The 17,390-nt window shown below is 41.4% G+C and overlaps 1 protein-coding gene across 1 annotated transcript in view; it reads right to left on the bottom strand.

Moving 5' to 3' along the window:
• NHLRC2 (NHL repeat containing 2) overlaps nt 1–17,355 on the bottom strand; it is a 58,477-nt gene extending 41,122 nt beyond the window's left edge. The window contains exons 1-2 of the mRNA XM_081268739.1: nt 16,958–17,355; nt 12,450–12,602 (exon numbers count right to left, since the gene is read on the bottom strand). Of these exons, the coding sequence (XP_081124865.1) occupies nt 12,450–12,602; nt 16,958–17,135 (331 nt within the window). The 5' untranslated portion in view covers nt 17,136–17,355. The remainder of the gene's footprint in view (nt 1–12,449; nt 12,603–16,957) is intronic.
• Nucleotides 17,356–17,390: the final 35 nt, after the last annotated feature.

Genomic DNA, 17,390 nt, shown 5'->3' with positions numbered 1-17,390 from the left:
GAGGATTTTTGCATCTAGGTTCATTAGAGATATTGGTCTGTAGTTTTCTTTCTTTGAAGTGTCTTTGTCTGGTTTAGGCATCAGGGTGATGTTGGCCTCGTAGAATGTATTTGGAAGTTCTCCCTCTTTTTCCATTTCCTGAAATAGCTTGAAAAGTATTGGTGTTAGTTCCTCTTTAAAGGTTTTGTAAAACTCTGCTGTATACCCATCCGGTCCTGGGCTTTTCTTAGTTGGTAGTCTTTTGATGGTTTCTTCTATTTCCTCTATTGTTATTGGTCTGTTTAGGTTGTCTATATCCTCCTGACTCAATCTGGGCAGATCATATGACTTAAGAAATTTATCGATGCCTTCACTATCTTCTATTTTATTGGAGTATAAGGATTCAAAATAATTTCTGATTATCTTCTGTATTTCTGAAGTGTCTGTTGTGATATTGCCTTTTTCATCCCGTATGCTAGTAATTTGAGTTCTCTCTCTTCTTCTCTTCGTTAGCATGGCTAAGGGTCTGTCGATTTTATTTATTTTTTCAAAGAACCAACTTTTAGTTTTGTCAATTTTTTCAATTGTTTCTTTTGTTCCAATTTCATTAATTTCAGCTCTGATTTTAATTATTTCTTGCCTTCTACTTCTTTTGCTGTTGTTTTGCTCTTCTTTTTCTAGGATTTTGAGATGAAGTATGAGATCATTTATTTGTTGGTTTTTTCTTTTTTTAAGGAATGAACTCCAAGCAATGAATTTTCCTCTTAGAACTGCTTTCAATGTGTCCCATAGATTCCGATATGTTGTGTCTGTGTTTTCATTTAACTCTAAGTTAAAGTTTTTAATTTCCTCCTTGATGTCTTCTAAAACCCATTGATCATTCAGTAACCTATTGTTCATTCTCCAAGTGATGCATGATTTTTCCTTCCTTCTTTTATCGTTGATTTTCAGTTTCATTCCATTATGATCAGATAAGATGCATGGTATTATCTCTACTCCTTTATATTGTCTAAGAGTTGCCCTGTGACATAATATATGATCTATTTTTGAGAAGGATCCATGTGCTGCTGAGAAAAAAGTGTAACTGCTTGATGTTGGGTGGTATATTCTATATATGTCAATTAAGTCTAGGTTGTTAATTGTGTTATTGAGTTCTATAGTTTCCTTATTTAACTTTTGTTTGGAAGATCTGTCCAGTGGTGAGAGAGGTGTGTTGAAGTCTCCCATGATTATTGTATGGTGGTCCATTAGACTCTTGAACTTGAGAAGAGTTTGCTTGACGAACATAGCTGCACCATTGTTTGGGGCATATATATTTATGATTGTTATGTCTTGTTGGTGTATGGTTCCCTTGAGCAGTATGTAGTGTCCCTCTTTATGCCTTTTGATTAACTTTGGCTTGAAATATATTTTATTAGATATGAGTATGGACATTCCTGCTTGTTTCCGCAGTCCATATGAGTGGTATGATTTTTCCCAACCTTTCACCTTCAGTCTATGTATATCTTTTCCTATCAAATGAGTCTCCTGTAGGCAGCATATTGTTGGGTCTTGTTTTGTGATCCATTCAACTAGCCTGTGTCTCTTAATTGGTGAGTTTAAGCCATTAACATTTAGGGTTATGATTGAGATATGGTTTGTTCTTCCAGCCATATTTGTTTATTAATGTTACTAAACCTGATTTGTTTTCCTCTTTGATTACTTTCCCCCCTTTACTGTCCTACCTCCCACTGTTGGTTTTCATTGTTATTTTCCATTTCCTCTTCCTGTAATGTTTTGCCAAGGATTTTTTGAAGAGATGGTTTTCTAGCTGCGAATTCTTTTAACTTTTGTTTATCGTGGAAGGTTTTAATTTCATCTTCCATCCTGAAGCTTAATTTCGCCGGATACACGATTCTTGGTTGGAACCCATTTTCTTTCAGTGTTTGAAATATGTTATTCCAGGATCTTCTAGCTTTCAAAGTCTGTGTTGAGAGATCAGCTGTTATCCTGATTGGTTTACCCCTAAATGTAATCTGCTTCCTTTCTCTTGTAGCTTTTAAAATTCTCTCCTTATTCTGTATGTTGGGCATCTTCATTATAATGTGTCTAGGTGTGGATCTCTTATGATTTTGCACATTCGGCGTCCTGTAGGCTTCTAGGATTTGGGATTCTGTTTCATTCTTCAAGTCTGGGAAGTTTTCTCGTATTATTTCATTGAATAGATTGTTTATTCCTTTGGTTTGGAGCTCTGTGCCTTCCTGTATCCCAATGACTCTTAAGTTTGGTCTTTTAATGTTATCCCATATTTCTTGGATATTCTGCTCATGGTTTCTCAACAGTCTTGCTGAGCTGTCTATGTTCTTTTCAAGTTGAAATACTTTGTCTTCATTGTCTGATGTTCTATCTTCTAAGTGATCTACTCTGCTGGTAGTATTCTCAATTGAGTTTTTAAGTTAGTTTATTGCTTCCTGCATTTTTTTTTTTTAAAGAGAGAGTGAGAGAGAGGAGAGTGAGAGAGAGGAGAGAGGAGAGAGAGAGAGAGAGAGAGAGAGAGAGAGAGAGAATTTTTAATATTTATTTCTTAGTTCTCGGCGGACACAACATCTTTGTTGGTATGTGGTGCTGAGGATCGAACCCGGGCCGCACGCATGCCAGACAAGCGCGCTACCGCTTGAGCCACATTCCCAGTCCCTGCTTCCTGCATTTCTAGGATTTCTATTTGTTTGTTTTTTATTACCTCTATCTCCCTGTGTAATTGATCTTTTGCTTCCTGGATTTGTTTATGTAGTTCCTTGTCAAAGTGATCTTTCATTGTCTGATTTTGCTGTCTCATGTCTTCCTTGAGACTCCAGATCATCTGAAGCATGTATATCCTGAACTCTTTATCTGACATTCCATCTGTTGCAGCTATTACCTCTTCTAAAGTTGAGTTGACCTGCATTGCTTGTGGTCCTTTCTTTCCTTGTCTTTTCATACTGCTCGCATTTCTTTCTGCTTGGTGAAACTGTTGTGTTTTTGAAATGTTCCCCCTATTTATTTATATTGCTCTTGTATAGTTGGAAATTCTCCCTTGCAGGGCGAGTAGTGGCTGTGCTCCTCCTCTAATTAGGGTGATCTGTCTACCACGCTGGTCGGTTGCAGGTCTGCCCACCCTGCGGGCGCGGGTAGCGGCTCTGCTCTGTCCGCACTCCAATTGTGGTGACGTAACTACTACGCCCTCGGGTCGTTGGTCCTGATCCGGATGTGGGCAGCGGCTCTGCTCGGCCCCTACTCCAATTGGTGTGACGTGTCTACCACGCTGGCCGGCCTCTAGGCCTGTTCCGCTGGTGGGTCGCAGGTCTGCCTACCTTGCGGGCTCGGGCGGCAGTTCTGCTCAGCCCCCACTCCCAATGGGGGTACCTGACTGCCTCTCCAACGGGTCGCTGGGCCTTTTCCAGACACGGGCGTGGGCTCTGCTCCACCCCCACTCCAACCAGTGCGACGTGACTGCCTCGGTGCTACGTGTCCACCACGGTGGCAGGCTACCGGGCCTGTCCTGCCAGTGGGTCGCAGGTCTGCCTACCTTGCAGGCTCAGACGGCGGTTCTGCACAGCCCCTACTCCAAATGGGGTGACTTGGCTACCGCGCCGTCGGGTCGCTGGTCCTGTTCTAGGCGTAGGCGGCTACTCTCTTTGGCCCCAGCTACAGTTGGGGTGTCGTGATACCATGCCGGCGGTTCACTTGGCCTGCTCTGGGCGCAGGCGGCAGCTCCACTCTGCCCCCCTGGCCCCCACAGCACCCAGCAGGACCCGGACCGAGAAGCAGTCACCGCAGGTTCCCCAACCCTGGGCCAAAGCAGCTTCGGGAGTCAGAACCCGGCCTCTCTGATCCCGGCTCACGCTCCGCTAGGAGCAGGCTCCAAGGAGCGACCCCCGCAGGTTCCCCTGCCCCAGGCCAAAGCAGCTCCGGGAGCCAGAGCCCGGCCGCTCCAAGCTCTCCGAGCTCGGTGCACGCTCCGCTGCGAGCAAGCTCAAAGACACAGTCCCCGCGGGCTCCCCAGCCCCTGGCCAAAACTATTCCGGGAGTCAGAACCCAGCCGCCCCGAGCTCAGCGCACGCTCCACTTGGAGCTGGCCTCAACACGCAGTCTCCGCAGGTTCCCCAGCCCTGGGCCAAAGCAGCCCCGGGAACCAGAATCCGGCCGCTCAGAGGCCGGCGCACGCCTTGCCAGGAGGAAGCCCCTAGGAGTATTCTCCGCTGGTTCTCCAGCCCCAAGCCTGAGCCATCTGTCTGCGAGACGCAGGCAAATACCAGCCTGAAATCACCTGTTCCATAGCTGAATGAGCTGTGATCAGTAGAAAACAGGGATGATTACATCAGCTCTCCAAGATGGCGGCCGCTGTCCTCCTCCGTGGTCCGACCGGTGTTGAGAACCGATCTGGACCGCTTCTCTCATCTGTCTCAAAGCCGGAACTCAGCACTAAGCACGGCCATTGCACCACTGGCAGGAGCCCCCAGAATCCGCATCGCTGCACCCCCGCTCCGGCACCTCGCCGCTTCCCAGCGCGCGCCGCAGACTCCAGCTGCGGGGCAATCCGCTGATCAGGCAATGTGACCCTCCATGCGGAGAAATCGCCCGCGTCCGAGCCCCCGCAGCCGAACCTCGCGCGATGGAAATCCTTCCACTAGATTCTGGAGCACCTCAATTTCACTGGAAATTCCCAACAAGATAGCCTTCAGCTGTTTCGTCTTTCTCCCGCACAGTGACGCGGCGCACTGGGGTGATGCACTCCCTTCGCTGCCATCTTCCCCTCCCTGATAAATGTTTTCTTATAAAACAAAAGGCACTGTGCTAAATCTGGGTGCTAGAGAATAACATACCAATATATAAAGCATAAAGTTAAAAAACTTAGAAACTCTCTAGTAGTAAAAGAAACTGCTGAAGTTTAATATATAATGTGCTAAAGTATTATGAATTAGTGACTTTAGGACAGTTACATTCTTAAAAAATGTTTAAGTATCAGAATGACTCATCACTATTAAACATCATTTACCTTTTTCTTTAAGTCTCTTTGCATCTGTGATTTCTCATAGACTATGAGAAACTGCAAACCTGAGTTTGTTTATTTTGCAGTACTGGGGATTAAACTCAGAGCCCCCCATATGCTAAGCAAGTATTGATCTATATTCTCTGGCCTTTTTATTTTGAGGCAAGGTATCACTAAACTGACCAACCTAGCTTCAAACTTGTGATCCTCCTGCCTCAGCCTCTGGAGTTGCATTACAGGCGTGTACCACAATGTCTGGCCAACATTGAGATTAGAGGCATGTTCCACCATGTCCAGGTAAATCTGAGTTGAAAAGCTATTTTACAGAGGAAAGAGACTGGGTTTTAAACTGGGTCTCTTTTAAGGTGTTTTGAATTAATAAGCACTTCCTCATTAGGAAGAGAAATTTTGGCTTACTCAGAAGATGAACAGAACATTCCACAGAATTTAAAATACACTACAGAATGACACTTCAAGAACATAAATAGCACTGCACCAGATATGTTCAGAAACATATCAGGTAGTAATAGAAGAAGACAGTTAGCTACAAGAAAGCACAGCTAATTAAGTGACAGCTTACTGAACTTTCATGTGGTAATCTCTGTGTATACCTTCTTTTGTGAATATGAATTAACTTATTTTTGACAACATAAAAATCTTTTAAGTTACCCAGGATTTCCATATAGTAGCATATTGTTGAAGTATGTTACTTTGAAATTACAAAGTTGAGACCACTTTCAAAGCATTTTTTTTAAATGCTTAAAAATTTATTTCACAAACAATATTCTAACAGCCAAATGCAGAAAAACAAATTAGTCAGTCAGTCTACTGTCCCACTCTATCAAATGAGCTATCTGGGTAACAAATCCTACTCAATGGTATGCTAGTAACTAGCTCATTAAAAGTGCGGGGAGAGGAATGAAACCAAAAAAATAAAAAAATAAAAAAACAGTTCAGAAAAACCAAAACCCTGATTTGAAGCACTTGTTGATTCTGTGGGGTAAATACATCCAGTATGGAAGATTTCAAGCTCACACTGGCTCATCAGACTTACATATTCAACAAATGTCCTTCACGTGCCTGTAGCAATCAGTGCTGATGCACTGCTTGCACAGACCTGCCCCCCCTCCCGCCCCCACAGAGGGCACAAATGCATCCTTAAAATAATCATTTTTAAAATAGGGGTTAAAACGCCATATTTATGTTATTATGTTTTTTCCATTAAAATTTACTATATTAACTATTTTAAAGTATACAATTCAGAGCACTGTTGAGGGCAGCCATTACATACATTTCCTGAATACTTTTCATCTCGAAAAACAGAAGCTGTGCCCATTAAACAGAATTCCCATTCTCCCTCCCCCAATAACAGCACTCCACTTTCTGTCTCTATGATTCTGACAGTTATTAGTACCTCATGTAAGTAGAATAATGCGGAATTTTTTTTGTGACTCCACATTTCATTTTGCATAAAGCCTTCAAGTATCATCTGTTTGTTTACTATTTAAGACTGAATTCTATGTATGTGTGCACAAGTGTGTAAGCTTTGTTTACTCTGGTACTGGTGATTGAACATAGGAGCACTTTGCCACTGAGCTCCATCTCCACCCATCCCTTTTTAATTTTTACACCGAGACAGGATTTTGCTGAGTTGCTGAGGCTGGCCTCGACTTGCCAACCTCCTGCCTCAGCCTCCCTGGTAGCTGGGATTTCAGGCATGTGTCACCACACTCAACTAAGGCTGAATGATATTTCAATGCATGCATAGCTCACATTCCATATCTTAGATGTTATGAATAATGCTACTTGAGAAGTCTATTCAGATCTTCTTTTCTTCAGTTTGGTCTTTTCATCTGGGTTACCCAATTTGTCTGGCATTTTCTTATAATCTGTTTTATTTCTATAAAAAAAAAATGTCCCTAATTTTATTTTTGATTTTAGCAATTTGAGCCTCCTCTTTTTTTTTTAAATTTTAGTTCATCTAGTTAAGTTTGTTAAATGTGTTGATATTTTCAAAGAACCAATTTTTGACCTTTATTATTTTTCTACTTACTATCTATGCTTCTCTCTTCCCAAACCTTTATTGTTTCCTTCTGCTAGCTTACAGTTTAGCTAGTTCTTTTAATTCCTTAAGCCTGAAAGCCAGTTACTGATCTAAAGTATTTCTTGTTTCCTAATGTAAGCATTTGTGACTACAAACTCCCCTCTTAGCATTGCTTTTACTATGTGCCCTAAATTTTCTCTTCATATTTTCTAGTTGCCATTGTGATTTCCTGTTTGGTCCACTGGTTATTAAGAGTGTCTTGTTTAAATTTCCATAACTCAGGCTGGGGTTGTGGCTCAAGTTTAGAGTGCTCACCTAGCACGTGTGAGGCACTGGGTTCGATCCTTAGCACCACATAAAAATAAAATAAAGATATTGTGTCCATCTAAAACTAAAAAAAAAAAAAAAAAGTTTCCATAAATCTTTTTAACTTTGCAATTTTACTTCTGTTATTGATTTCCAACTGCATTCTATCATGATCAGAGAACATACTTTGTAAAGTATCTATCTTCTTAAATTTTCTGAAAATTATTTTGTGGTCTAATATATGATTCACCCTGGAAAATGTCTGTGGAGAGCCATCCGTGGACTATATGTGGTCCAAATCGGCATGGAAACCCACTGAATAGGAAAATGTGGTATTTGGGAACTTCCAGTGTCAATCCCACTAGTAAGATCACCCAGATACATGTGAACCTGACTCTACCAGGTCCCACACAGCACCAGAGATGGGGTGACCTGCTGTGGCCACACAGCCTCTCCAAGATGAGTGTAGCCTGTCAAGATGCCAATCAAACTGCTAGACTGCAAGACATCATGAAGCAAGACTCCACCCCTGAAACCTTATCCCTGCCTTTGATGCACCCTCTTAAATAAAACCACCAGAGCCATTTTCAAATTGTTCAGCTCCAGCTCCTATGTGGGCTGAACCTACCAGGTGCTCTGCATTTAAAACTATTTTTCTGTCTTTGTTTTTTATTTCTTCACTAATTATTTCAGACTTTATTTTCTCAGGGGGCTTATCTCCTCCTGAACAGGAAAAATTACCCTAGTGAAGTGCTGGCCACTTTTCAATAAAATGTCCCACATACACTTGAAAAGAATTGTTTAATCTTGTCAGATCTGGTTGGTTTCTTGTGCTGTTGGAGTCTTTTATTTCCTCATCTTCCATCTGGTTGCTCTACTGAGAGTGGTGTACTGATTCCTCCAACTACCACTGGAGAACATGTGTTTCTCCCCTCAATCTTTGTCTCACGTATTTTGATAGTTTGTTAATAAGTGCATAAGTTTTTATCTAGTTCTATTGATCTTTTATTAACACATAATGACCTCTGGTCCTTTTTGTCCAATATTAACACAGTCTCCTCTGTGCTCTTTGGGAGATTATTTGCAAGAATTGCCCCATCCATCATTTTACTTTCAACCTGTTTGTATCTGGGGATCTAAAGTGAGCCTCCTGTAGACCACGTATGGGTGGATTATGTTTTTATCCACTTTGCCAGCCTCTGCCTTTTGATGAGAGAGCTTAAACCATTTACAATTAAAGTAATTACTGATAAGGGAACAATGACTTTTGTCATGCTGCTATTTGTTTCCTACACAACCTCAGAGCTTTTTTTGTCCCTCATTTCACATATTCCTTTTTTTGGGGAGTGAGTACCAGGGACTGAACTTAGGGGCACTAGACCACTGAGCCATATCCCCAGACCTATTTTGTATTTTATTTAGAGACAGGGTCTCACCGAGTTAGTTGCTTAGAGCCTTGCTTTTGCAAGACTGGCTTTGAATTTGTGATCCTCCTGCCTCAGCCTCCCAAACCGCTGGGATTACAGGCATGAGTCACTATACCCAGTGACTTTTCTAGTGTTCAGCATTGATTTTTTTTTAAGTAAATGTTTAAATTCCCTTCTTATTTCCTTTTGTGCATATTCTTTAGCTGTGTGTGTGTGTGTGTGTGTGTGTGCGCGCGCGCACGCACTTACCATGGAAATTATATTTAACAACGAAAGTTATCCTACTCCAATCTGAATTTGTACCAGGGTAACATCAATAACAAAAAAAGTATCGTTTAACAGTAACAATTCCATGCCCATCCCTTTCAGTTCTTGAGATCATACAATAACATCTTTAAACACTGTGTATCTAAAATCATGAAGTGGTAAGTTTGGGGGAGCTTTGTATTTTTTTTTTTTTTGCGGGCGGGGTGGGGGGGTGGGGGTGCACTGGGGATTGAATCCAGGGGCACTGAACCACTGAGACACATCCCCAGTCCTTTTTATTTTTTGAGACAGGGTCTTGCTAAGTTGCTTAGGGCCTCACCAAATTGCCAAGGCTGGCTTTGAACTTTGATTCTCCTGCCTAAGCCCCCTGAATTGCTAGGATTACAGGTGTACAACACCTCCTCCAGTTTTCACATTTCCCTGTTTCTCTGCATGCCTTGTAATTTTTTTGGTTGGAAACCGAATAGTTGCATCAAATAATATGGTAATTCTCCCTTCCCCAAGATTCATGGTCTGTTGTTATTTTGATTGTTTAGGGTGTCTCTGTTGAAGATCATCCTGACTGTAAACTTAAGGGCTTCTGGATCCCTTCTGAGTCTGCATCTTCCCTTGGGCAAGAAAAATGACTTTCTAAGTTTCTTCATTATACAGCTGGAACTGAATATCTTAGTCTTCGATGTCAGCCTCCCACAACAAGAAATAAAGGGGGAAAAATAGGCACCAGCCCCTAAGATCCACCAGAAGTCACCTCAGTCGTATGGGAAGGAGCTTGCCACAAAGTGGAAAGGTCAACAACAGTGGGCACTGCCGCTTGTCTGCACCTCTGTGACCAGATGGGGCATCAGCAAGCAGAGCACAGATCAGATATCTGCCATGGTGCTGGAGCTGAGGGCTGGGTAGCTGCTACTGTGCTCAGAGCTGAAAGTGATCAAAATGAAAGCATCTTGCAGTCCAAGGCCTCCCTGGAAGCTGGAAGCCTTTAACAGATTCCAGAATTCCAAATCAGACAGATTCTGCCAGTGCAAATGTTGTCTAGGTGGACATAAATTTGTTACTTTTTACTCCACCATCTCCCATGAGTTCTTTTTCTACTTAAAATGTATTTTACTTTTCAGAAGTGTATTTGCACACAAAAATATAATTTCCCACAACACGCTTTCATAAAAATAATGTTTCCAATAAAGTGGTAGGCAATTAAGGGTTTCCATTTGAGGAAATCAATGAACTTGCTGTAAGTATGGGGGGTTCACCAATTAAGTTTACCAAATGCCATTCAGGAGACCATCTTAGGTAGGAAATGGTTAACCCTGGGATTCTTAACCCAGTATGCGGTACCCTTCTACAATGCAAACTCATCATTTCACCCTCCCATTAAAAAACCAAAGAATTCAAAAACAAGCTTTTACATCTCCAGATCCTCAAAGGAAGCAAAAGTCTAAACAGTTAAGAATGCTACACAAGGACTTCACAATGTGGTCCTAAACTGCCTCTGTCTCCTTTTATTTTTATGACAAGCCCTTATGATCCTGCCATATTAAATGATTCGCCTGTTCCTGGAGCAAGAATCTGACTCTTCTGGGCTCCCCTGCCTGTCTGGCCTAGCACTCCCTGGGCCAGCGTAGCCCTCTGCCTATTTTCATTCGCAGGTGCACCCCTGCTCACTTCTCAAGTTCTAGCTCAATCCTGTTTCTCTGAGAAGACTTTTTAATGTCTATAAGCAAAGCCAGATATCCCTTTCCTCAGGAGTTCAGTAATGCTTTTTATTCAACTTTGTTACATATTTACTCATCAGTTAGCAGAGTACAGTGCACATAATTCACGCTTTATAAATGTGCAAGTTTGAATAAGAGACACAAACATCTAAAGCTCAGGGAATAATGATATATTTCTTCATAGAGATGAATTTTTGAAAATAGGATTTAGCCACTGGGAATATTTAAGGTTCTTGATAAATCTTTTGATTGGTAATTTTAAGACACAATCTAGTATAACTTAAAAGCATCTGAAGGGCTGGGGATGTGGCTCAAGCGGTAGCATGCTCGCCTGGCATGCATGCGGCCTGGGTTCAATCCTCAGCACCACATACCAACAAAAATGTTGTGTCCGCCGAGAACTAAAAAATAAATATTAAAAATTCTCTCTCTCTCTCTCTCTCCTCTCTCACTCTTTAAAAAAAAAAGCATCTAAAGTTTCATTTGCATTTAAAGTACATCTAGATAATCACATTTTTAAAAAACTAAATTTCAAGATATTCTTCATTTTTGTACATGTCTATTCCATCTTTACTCCACAAGATCTGTGATCCTTTCTCTTTTTTGATCGACTCTAAGAATAGTAATTAAATTTGTTAAAAACTAATTAAATGAAACCTTTAATCAATTTCATTTACTCTCATGGTTTTTTTTGAGAGAGAGAGAGAGAGAGAGAGAATATGAATCTTTTTTGTAGATGGACACAACACAATGCCTTTATTTTATTTTTTTATGTGGTGCTGAGAATCAAACCCAGGTTCCGCCCGTGCTAGGCGAATGCTCTACCGCTGAGCCACAATCCCAGCCCCTCTCATACTATTTTTTTAAAGTAAAAAAAATCTGATAATTTTTCAAACTTCTACAGAAAATACTAAATATAATCTCATTCACTTTTGGAATCTGTAATACCATAAAGGAGGATTTCTAATGTGCTCTGAAAAACATTAACTGTAATAAATGGCTTTTTAATGAAGCAGGATGAAAGAAAAAGTATGTTCTTTTGCATTCCACTGTAGTTCTTGTCATTTGATATTAACAGATATTTCTAGAGAATTGAGCTAGAACTTGCACTTCTTTTTTTTTTTTTTTTTTTTTTTTTTTTTTAGAGAGAGTGAGAGAGGAGAGAGAAAGAGAGAGAGAGAATTTTTTTTTTAATATTTATTTTTTAGTTCTTGGCGGACACAACATCTTTGTTGGTATGTGGTGCTGAGGATCGAACCCGGGCCGCACGCATGCCAGGCGAGCGCGCTACCGCTTGAGCCACATCCCCAGCCCCTAACTTGCACTTCTTAATAAAAAATTTAAACCTTATATCACAGTGAGAATAGTATACAATCAGGGCCAGATGTTTCATTTTTTTCAAAGAACAAATTTAGGTAACTCTTTTAGACATACGAAAAGATCTTTTCAGACATCTGATCATGAAAAAAGAAAGTTGTGCCCTTATCCTCAGAGATAAGACTTATCTAAATTCTGTTTCTGAGTTAGGCAAACCATCATCACTAAGTTAACCCTTCATGAAAAGGCACAGGGAGTTCTTAATCCATAGATTAGAGACAGCATTTAGAATCACTGAAGTCTTTCAAATGCTTTCTCCCATGAGCAAATGAGTCAGCAACTCGCCTACCCCAGGGCTATCTGTTAGAAACTCATCAAAGAGCAGATACCTTTATCGGAGTGCATGTGTTCCAGAGCATGGAGATCAGGCAACAGGTGAATACAATTTATGCAGCAGTAGGTGAAGAAATCAAGGATGACCACTTTCCCACAGAGATCCTTGTAGACAGAAATAGGCTCCTCTGTGTTCAGCCATTCTAACCCTGAAATTTACACAAAAAATTACAATAGTTAAAGGAAAAGTCAGATAATTTATCTGAAACTTTCCATTCAAATGTGAATCTTTGTTTTTTTCTAAGACTAGTGTAAATAGTCAAACACCTTAGGAGATGATGAAACTATTCAAAGTCTGTGGCAGTTGAAATAAACATTATTTTGTTTATAAAAACCACTTTTTTCTACCAATCAATAAGGCAAGTCTGTAGAGGTTAAAGTCCAAAGAGGAAAGAAAGAAGGAAAGGAGGGAATGAGGACCAGGTAGGGGAATAGGAGGCACAGAGGATGGGAAAGCTGCTTTTATGGGGAAGTATGCAAATATAGTAAGCAGCAGCTACTACATTATTTCAGAAGTAGTGTAACAGTCTGTGAAAGGGGCAAAAATATGTTTAGGCAGAAATGAGGAAATATCAAATATTAAGAAGATCTAATTGCATACACAATTAGGTATAAATGAGATATTGAGAATGCAGCTCAAGCTTAAAAACAGTAAGACAGGACTAACCAAAAACAGGAGCAAAATGTTTGACATAAAATATAACATACAAAATGCCTAAGCCAATCTCATAAGAGAAGCTGAAATGTTTTAGTCAGATGAGACCGGAAGTACAAAATAAAATATTTTAAATACAAAGTTGAAAGTAACATTAATATTGATGAAGAATGAGTTCCCTTCCCTTCAAAGAAAAATAGGATCTTATTGATCTGTACTTTTGTAAAACAGAATTTATAATTGACTATGATTCAAATTTTAACTCTGTACTATGATGATTTTGTTAAACTAATACTAAAAGTACAGCATCCCCATTTAACCAATTTAAGAAAATAAAGATAAATTCATTGCATATAAGTAAAGGTAGCTATTAAAAATATTTATTGCATATTGAATTGGAAAATATTTTATAGCAACTTAAAACCAAAATTAGGTGGTATAAATACATACAGTACTTATCCACAGAAGCTGTGTGCCAAACCCCCAGTGGACACCTGAAAATACCAACAGCACTGAACCTTAACATCTCAAGCCTTTTCCATTGCAACTGAACACATCATGTTCTGGGCCCCAGTGACTTCTGAAGTTTGAGGTGTGACAGCAATAACAAGCACCAATCACTTTTTCCTTCCTCACAATTTGACAGATAAGAGATTACTTCTTACCATAGGTCTTAGCAACCTCAGCATGGGATTTTTTTCTTATTGAGAACTTTCACCCTTTCACTTAAAGAACGCCCTTTATAGCTTCTCTGTGGCATATCTGAATTGCCAGAATCACTACTCTTGCCCTCAGGGACCATTTTTCATTAAAATAGGGGTTACTTGAGCATAGCACTGCGGTACTGCTACATTCAATCTGATAACCAGGACAACTACTAAGTGTCAGAGAGTGGGCAGAATACAGAGCAGGGATACAGACAAGGGGATGTTTCACATCAAGGGACAAAGGGATGATTCACATCCTGGGCAGGGCACAGCAGGAAGGCATGAGATTTCATCCAGCTACTCAGAACAGAACACAACTTAGAACTTATGAATTATTTAATTTGGAATTTTCCATTTAATATTTTTGGACTGCAGTTGACCACAGGTAACCGAAACCTCATACAAGGGGGCCTAATATAGTAAAAACAAATTACTACTAATAGTAACAGGAATTACTTAATTAAAATAAAATTCTAGAAGAAAATTTCCAAATCAAACCAATATTTCTATCAATAGGCTTAACTAGTGAGGTTTCAGGGTAGTTCTATTATCCATTTTGATAAAAGTGTTAATTATGTGTCAGATCAAGCAATTATACAGAACTATTAGATACCTACTAATCATATAAATTTTTTTAAGGCAGCAATTGAACACAGGGATGCTTTTGTTTTGGGTAGTACCAGGGGTTGAACCCAGGGGCACTTAATCACTGAGATATCCCCAACCCCTTCTTTTTTTTTATTATTATTTTTTTATTTTGATACAGGGTCTCATTGAGTTGCATAGGGCCTCACTAAGTTGCTGAGGCTGGCTTTAAACTTGTGATTCTCCTGCCTCAGACTCCCAAGTCACTGAAATTATAGGTGTGCACCACCATGCCTAGTTTATACCTAACAATTAATGAAAATTTCATATTCTACTTGCAAGACATTTATTTATAAATCTGCTTCAATGCCTTTTCTATATATTGTCCAGAGTACTTAAGTTGAGAGCTTAGGGAAGAAATTATATTTTAGTTGTTGTGCTAGGTCCTTAATAATAATGGCTTAATGTATTTGATATTAAATGCATTTTATCATAAAAATGAATGCAATAAGCTGCTAACATTTAGTAAGCTCTCCTGTTAATTAAGAACTTTACATATATGCCCTCCATATAATATCCTGAAACATAATACTAGTTCCACTTCACAAATGAGAAAAGGCTTGGAGAAGTTGAGTAAATTGCTCAGAAATCGCACAGCTAACAGAGTAATAGGAATTTAGTCCCAGACCTGCCTAAATCCATCCATTACACTGCAAGACCTCCCATAAACATTGTTTCTTCTAAAAAATGGACCAAGAACTCAGTTTTTGAGATAAAGTATGTTTATGACTTGATTACAGTATACTAATAAGCCAAGAAAATATTCATTTCTAGCATTATGTTCTCAATAATGAGGTTCAGTAGAAAATTTAGACTTTGTATTTGACAAAGTCTGATTCCTTTATTATGTGTATTCCTTATGGGTCACAGAGGCCAAACCTCTTCATAATAAAACATGCATATATATATACACATTACTATAAATATAAACAAGACTAGAAAACAAAAACACTCCAAAACCCTAGCTGGTGGCTTCCTAGTTATAACTATATAGCTATAACTATAGTTATAACTAGTTATATTATAACTATATAGCTGCTTTTTTACAGGGTTTTTACAAATTATGCATACATTTGCGCATATATACATACAATGTTTTTGAAGTTTCTGATGGGATAAGCATTCAAGCATTCATGTACCCAGTTCTGTGTGTGGGGGGGGGCGGGGGGGTGGTTTCCTGGGTATTCAAACCAGGAGCAGTCTGTCTCTGAGCTACATCCCTAGCCCTTTTTAGAATTTATTAATTTAAAAAAAAAATCTCTAGTGTTTAAATTTTTTGCATTTTTTGGAACTGAACACAGGCACACTTCACCACTGAGCTCCACCTCCAGCCTTTTTTATTTTTATTTTTTTATTTTGAGGCAGGATCTTGCTAAATTGCCAATACTGGATTTGAACTTGTAATCCTCCTGCTTCAGCCTGCAGTGTCCCTGGCATTACAGTCTTGCACCACATGCACTCAGCTCATGCACCCAATTCTTTTGGAGGTATTCCCCAACATTTCGAATCCAATGTAAGATTAATAAAGGAAGCCGGTGGTGGCCGTGGCTCACGCCTATAGTCTCGGCAGCTTGGGAGCCTGATGCAAGAGAATCCCAAGTTCAAAGCCAACTTCAGGAAGTTAGCAAGACCCTGTCTCAAAAAATAAAAAGGGCTTGAGATGTAACTCAATGGTAAAGCACCCCTGGGCTCAATCTCCAGGGGGGGAAAAAAAAAAAAGCACTTTTGAAGGTGAGTGCAAAAGGTGTGCAAAGACACCAAAGACTGTTGTCAGAAGAGGTTAGCTATCCCTTCCAAGAGATAACCGAACCCTGCCACAGCTAACCAATTAACTATACATGTGGTTTCAGTGTCATGCCCGGACACATGCCAACACCACCAGACAAAACAATGCCACTCCCAAAGAAGGTAAGGAACGGTTTCATTTCAAACTGCACTGCTGGGAGTATCTATTCCCCTTAGGTTCCAAAGGAGCACCCAGCCAGGATGCAAACCCTTGGAGACAGGCTATAAATGATTCAGATTTTAAAAATTATAAGTTTCCCGACTTTGGGCCGAGGAAACCAGCAAACACGGGGCCTGCAGACCGTAACTAAACTCGGGCGGTCATTAGCTGCGCAAGTTACCCGGCCTTCTTGCGCCTCAGTTTCCTCCACTATGAAACAGGACTTGTAAGAGCACTTTACTGGGCTCAGATAACTTCCCCTTAAGAGTTAAGAGTTCAGCAAGCCGCGGTCAGTAAAAGGCAGCCAGCAGGATGCAGAGCTGAGGGCCACCAGGCTCGGGCCACGGGCGGGAAGCACCGGGCAACCACCGAGTTTCCGGAGCTGCCGCCGGACTCGGGCCGGACGCGGGCCGCCGCACGTCCCCACCCTCCAGAAACCCCCCCGCGCACCGCCTCTCGGGGACACCCAGGGCCGGAGCGCGCGAGCCCGGGGCTGCCGCGCCGAGGAAGGGGAGGTCCCGGGAGCGGCCCCGTCCCTGGCCGGCCCCTCACCTTCCGGGAACTCGGGCACCGAGAGGTCCTGCTCCCAGCCGTCCACCTTCTGCAGATACTGGTAGACCAGGTCGTCCTTCTCCTGCTGGGTGACGGCGTCCAGCAGCGCGTACTCGAGCGAGGTCTGCGCGGACAGCAGGCCCGAGAGGCTGCCGCCCCGCGATGCGGGCGCCGCCATGTTCCGCGGGCTCCGAGGCGGCCCCGCTCTCCCGCCCGGCCCCGGGCTTCAGAGCGGCGCCTCCGCCTCGGCCCCGCCAGCCCCACTGACCGCCAGGCACGGCTTTTCTTTTTCAAGCATGCGTTTCAATGCCAAAGTCCAGAGAGCCGCAACTCCCGGGCTTGTAATTAGGCTGCAGTCGCTGCCCACCCCGCCCCTTCCAGGTCCCCTCGCCGCGGCCGAGTCTGGACATTCAGAGCGCCAGATTCAACAGGG

The sequence above is a fragment of the Spermophilus citellus genome, assembly GCF_964194105.1.
Source record: "Spermophilus citellus genome assembly, chromosome: 15".
In the NCBI taxonomy this organism is placed as follows: domain Eukaryota; kingdom Metazoa; phylum Chordata; class Mammalia; order Rodentia; family Sciuridae; genus Spermophilus; species Spermophilus citellus.
The sequence above is the reverse complement of the archived record's forward strand: the minus strand, read 5'-3'. Positions and strand labels throughout refer to the sequence as shown.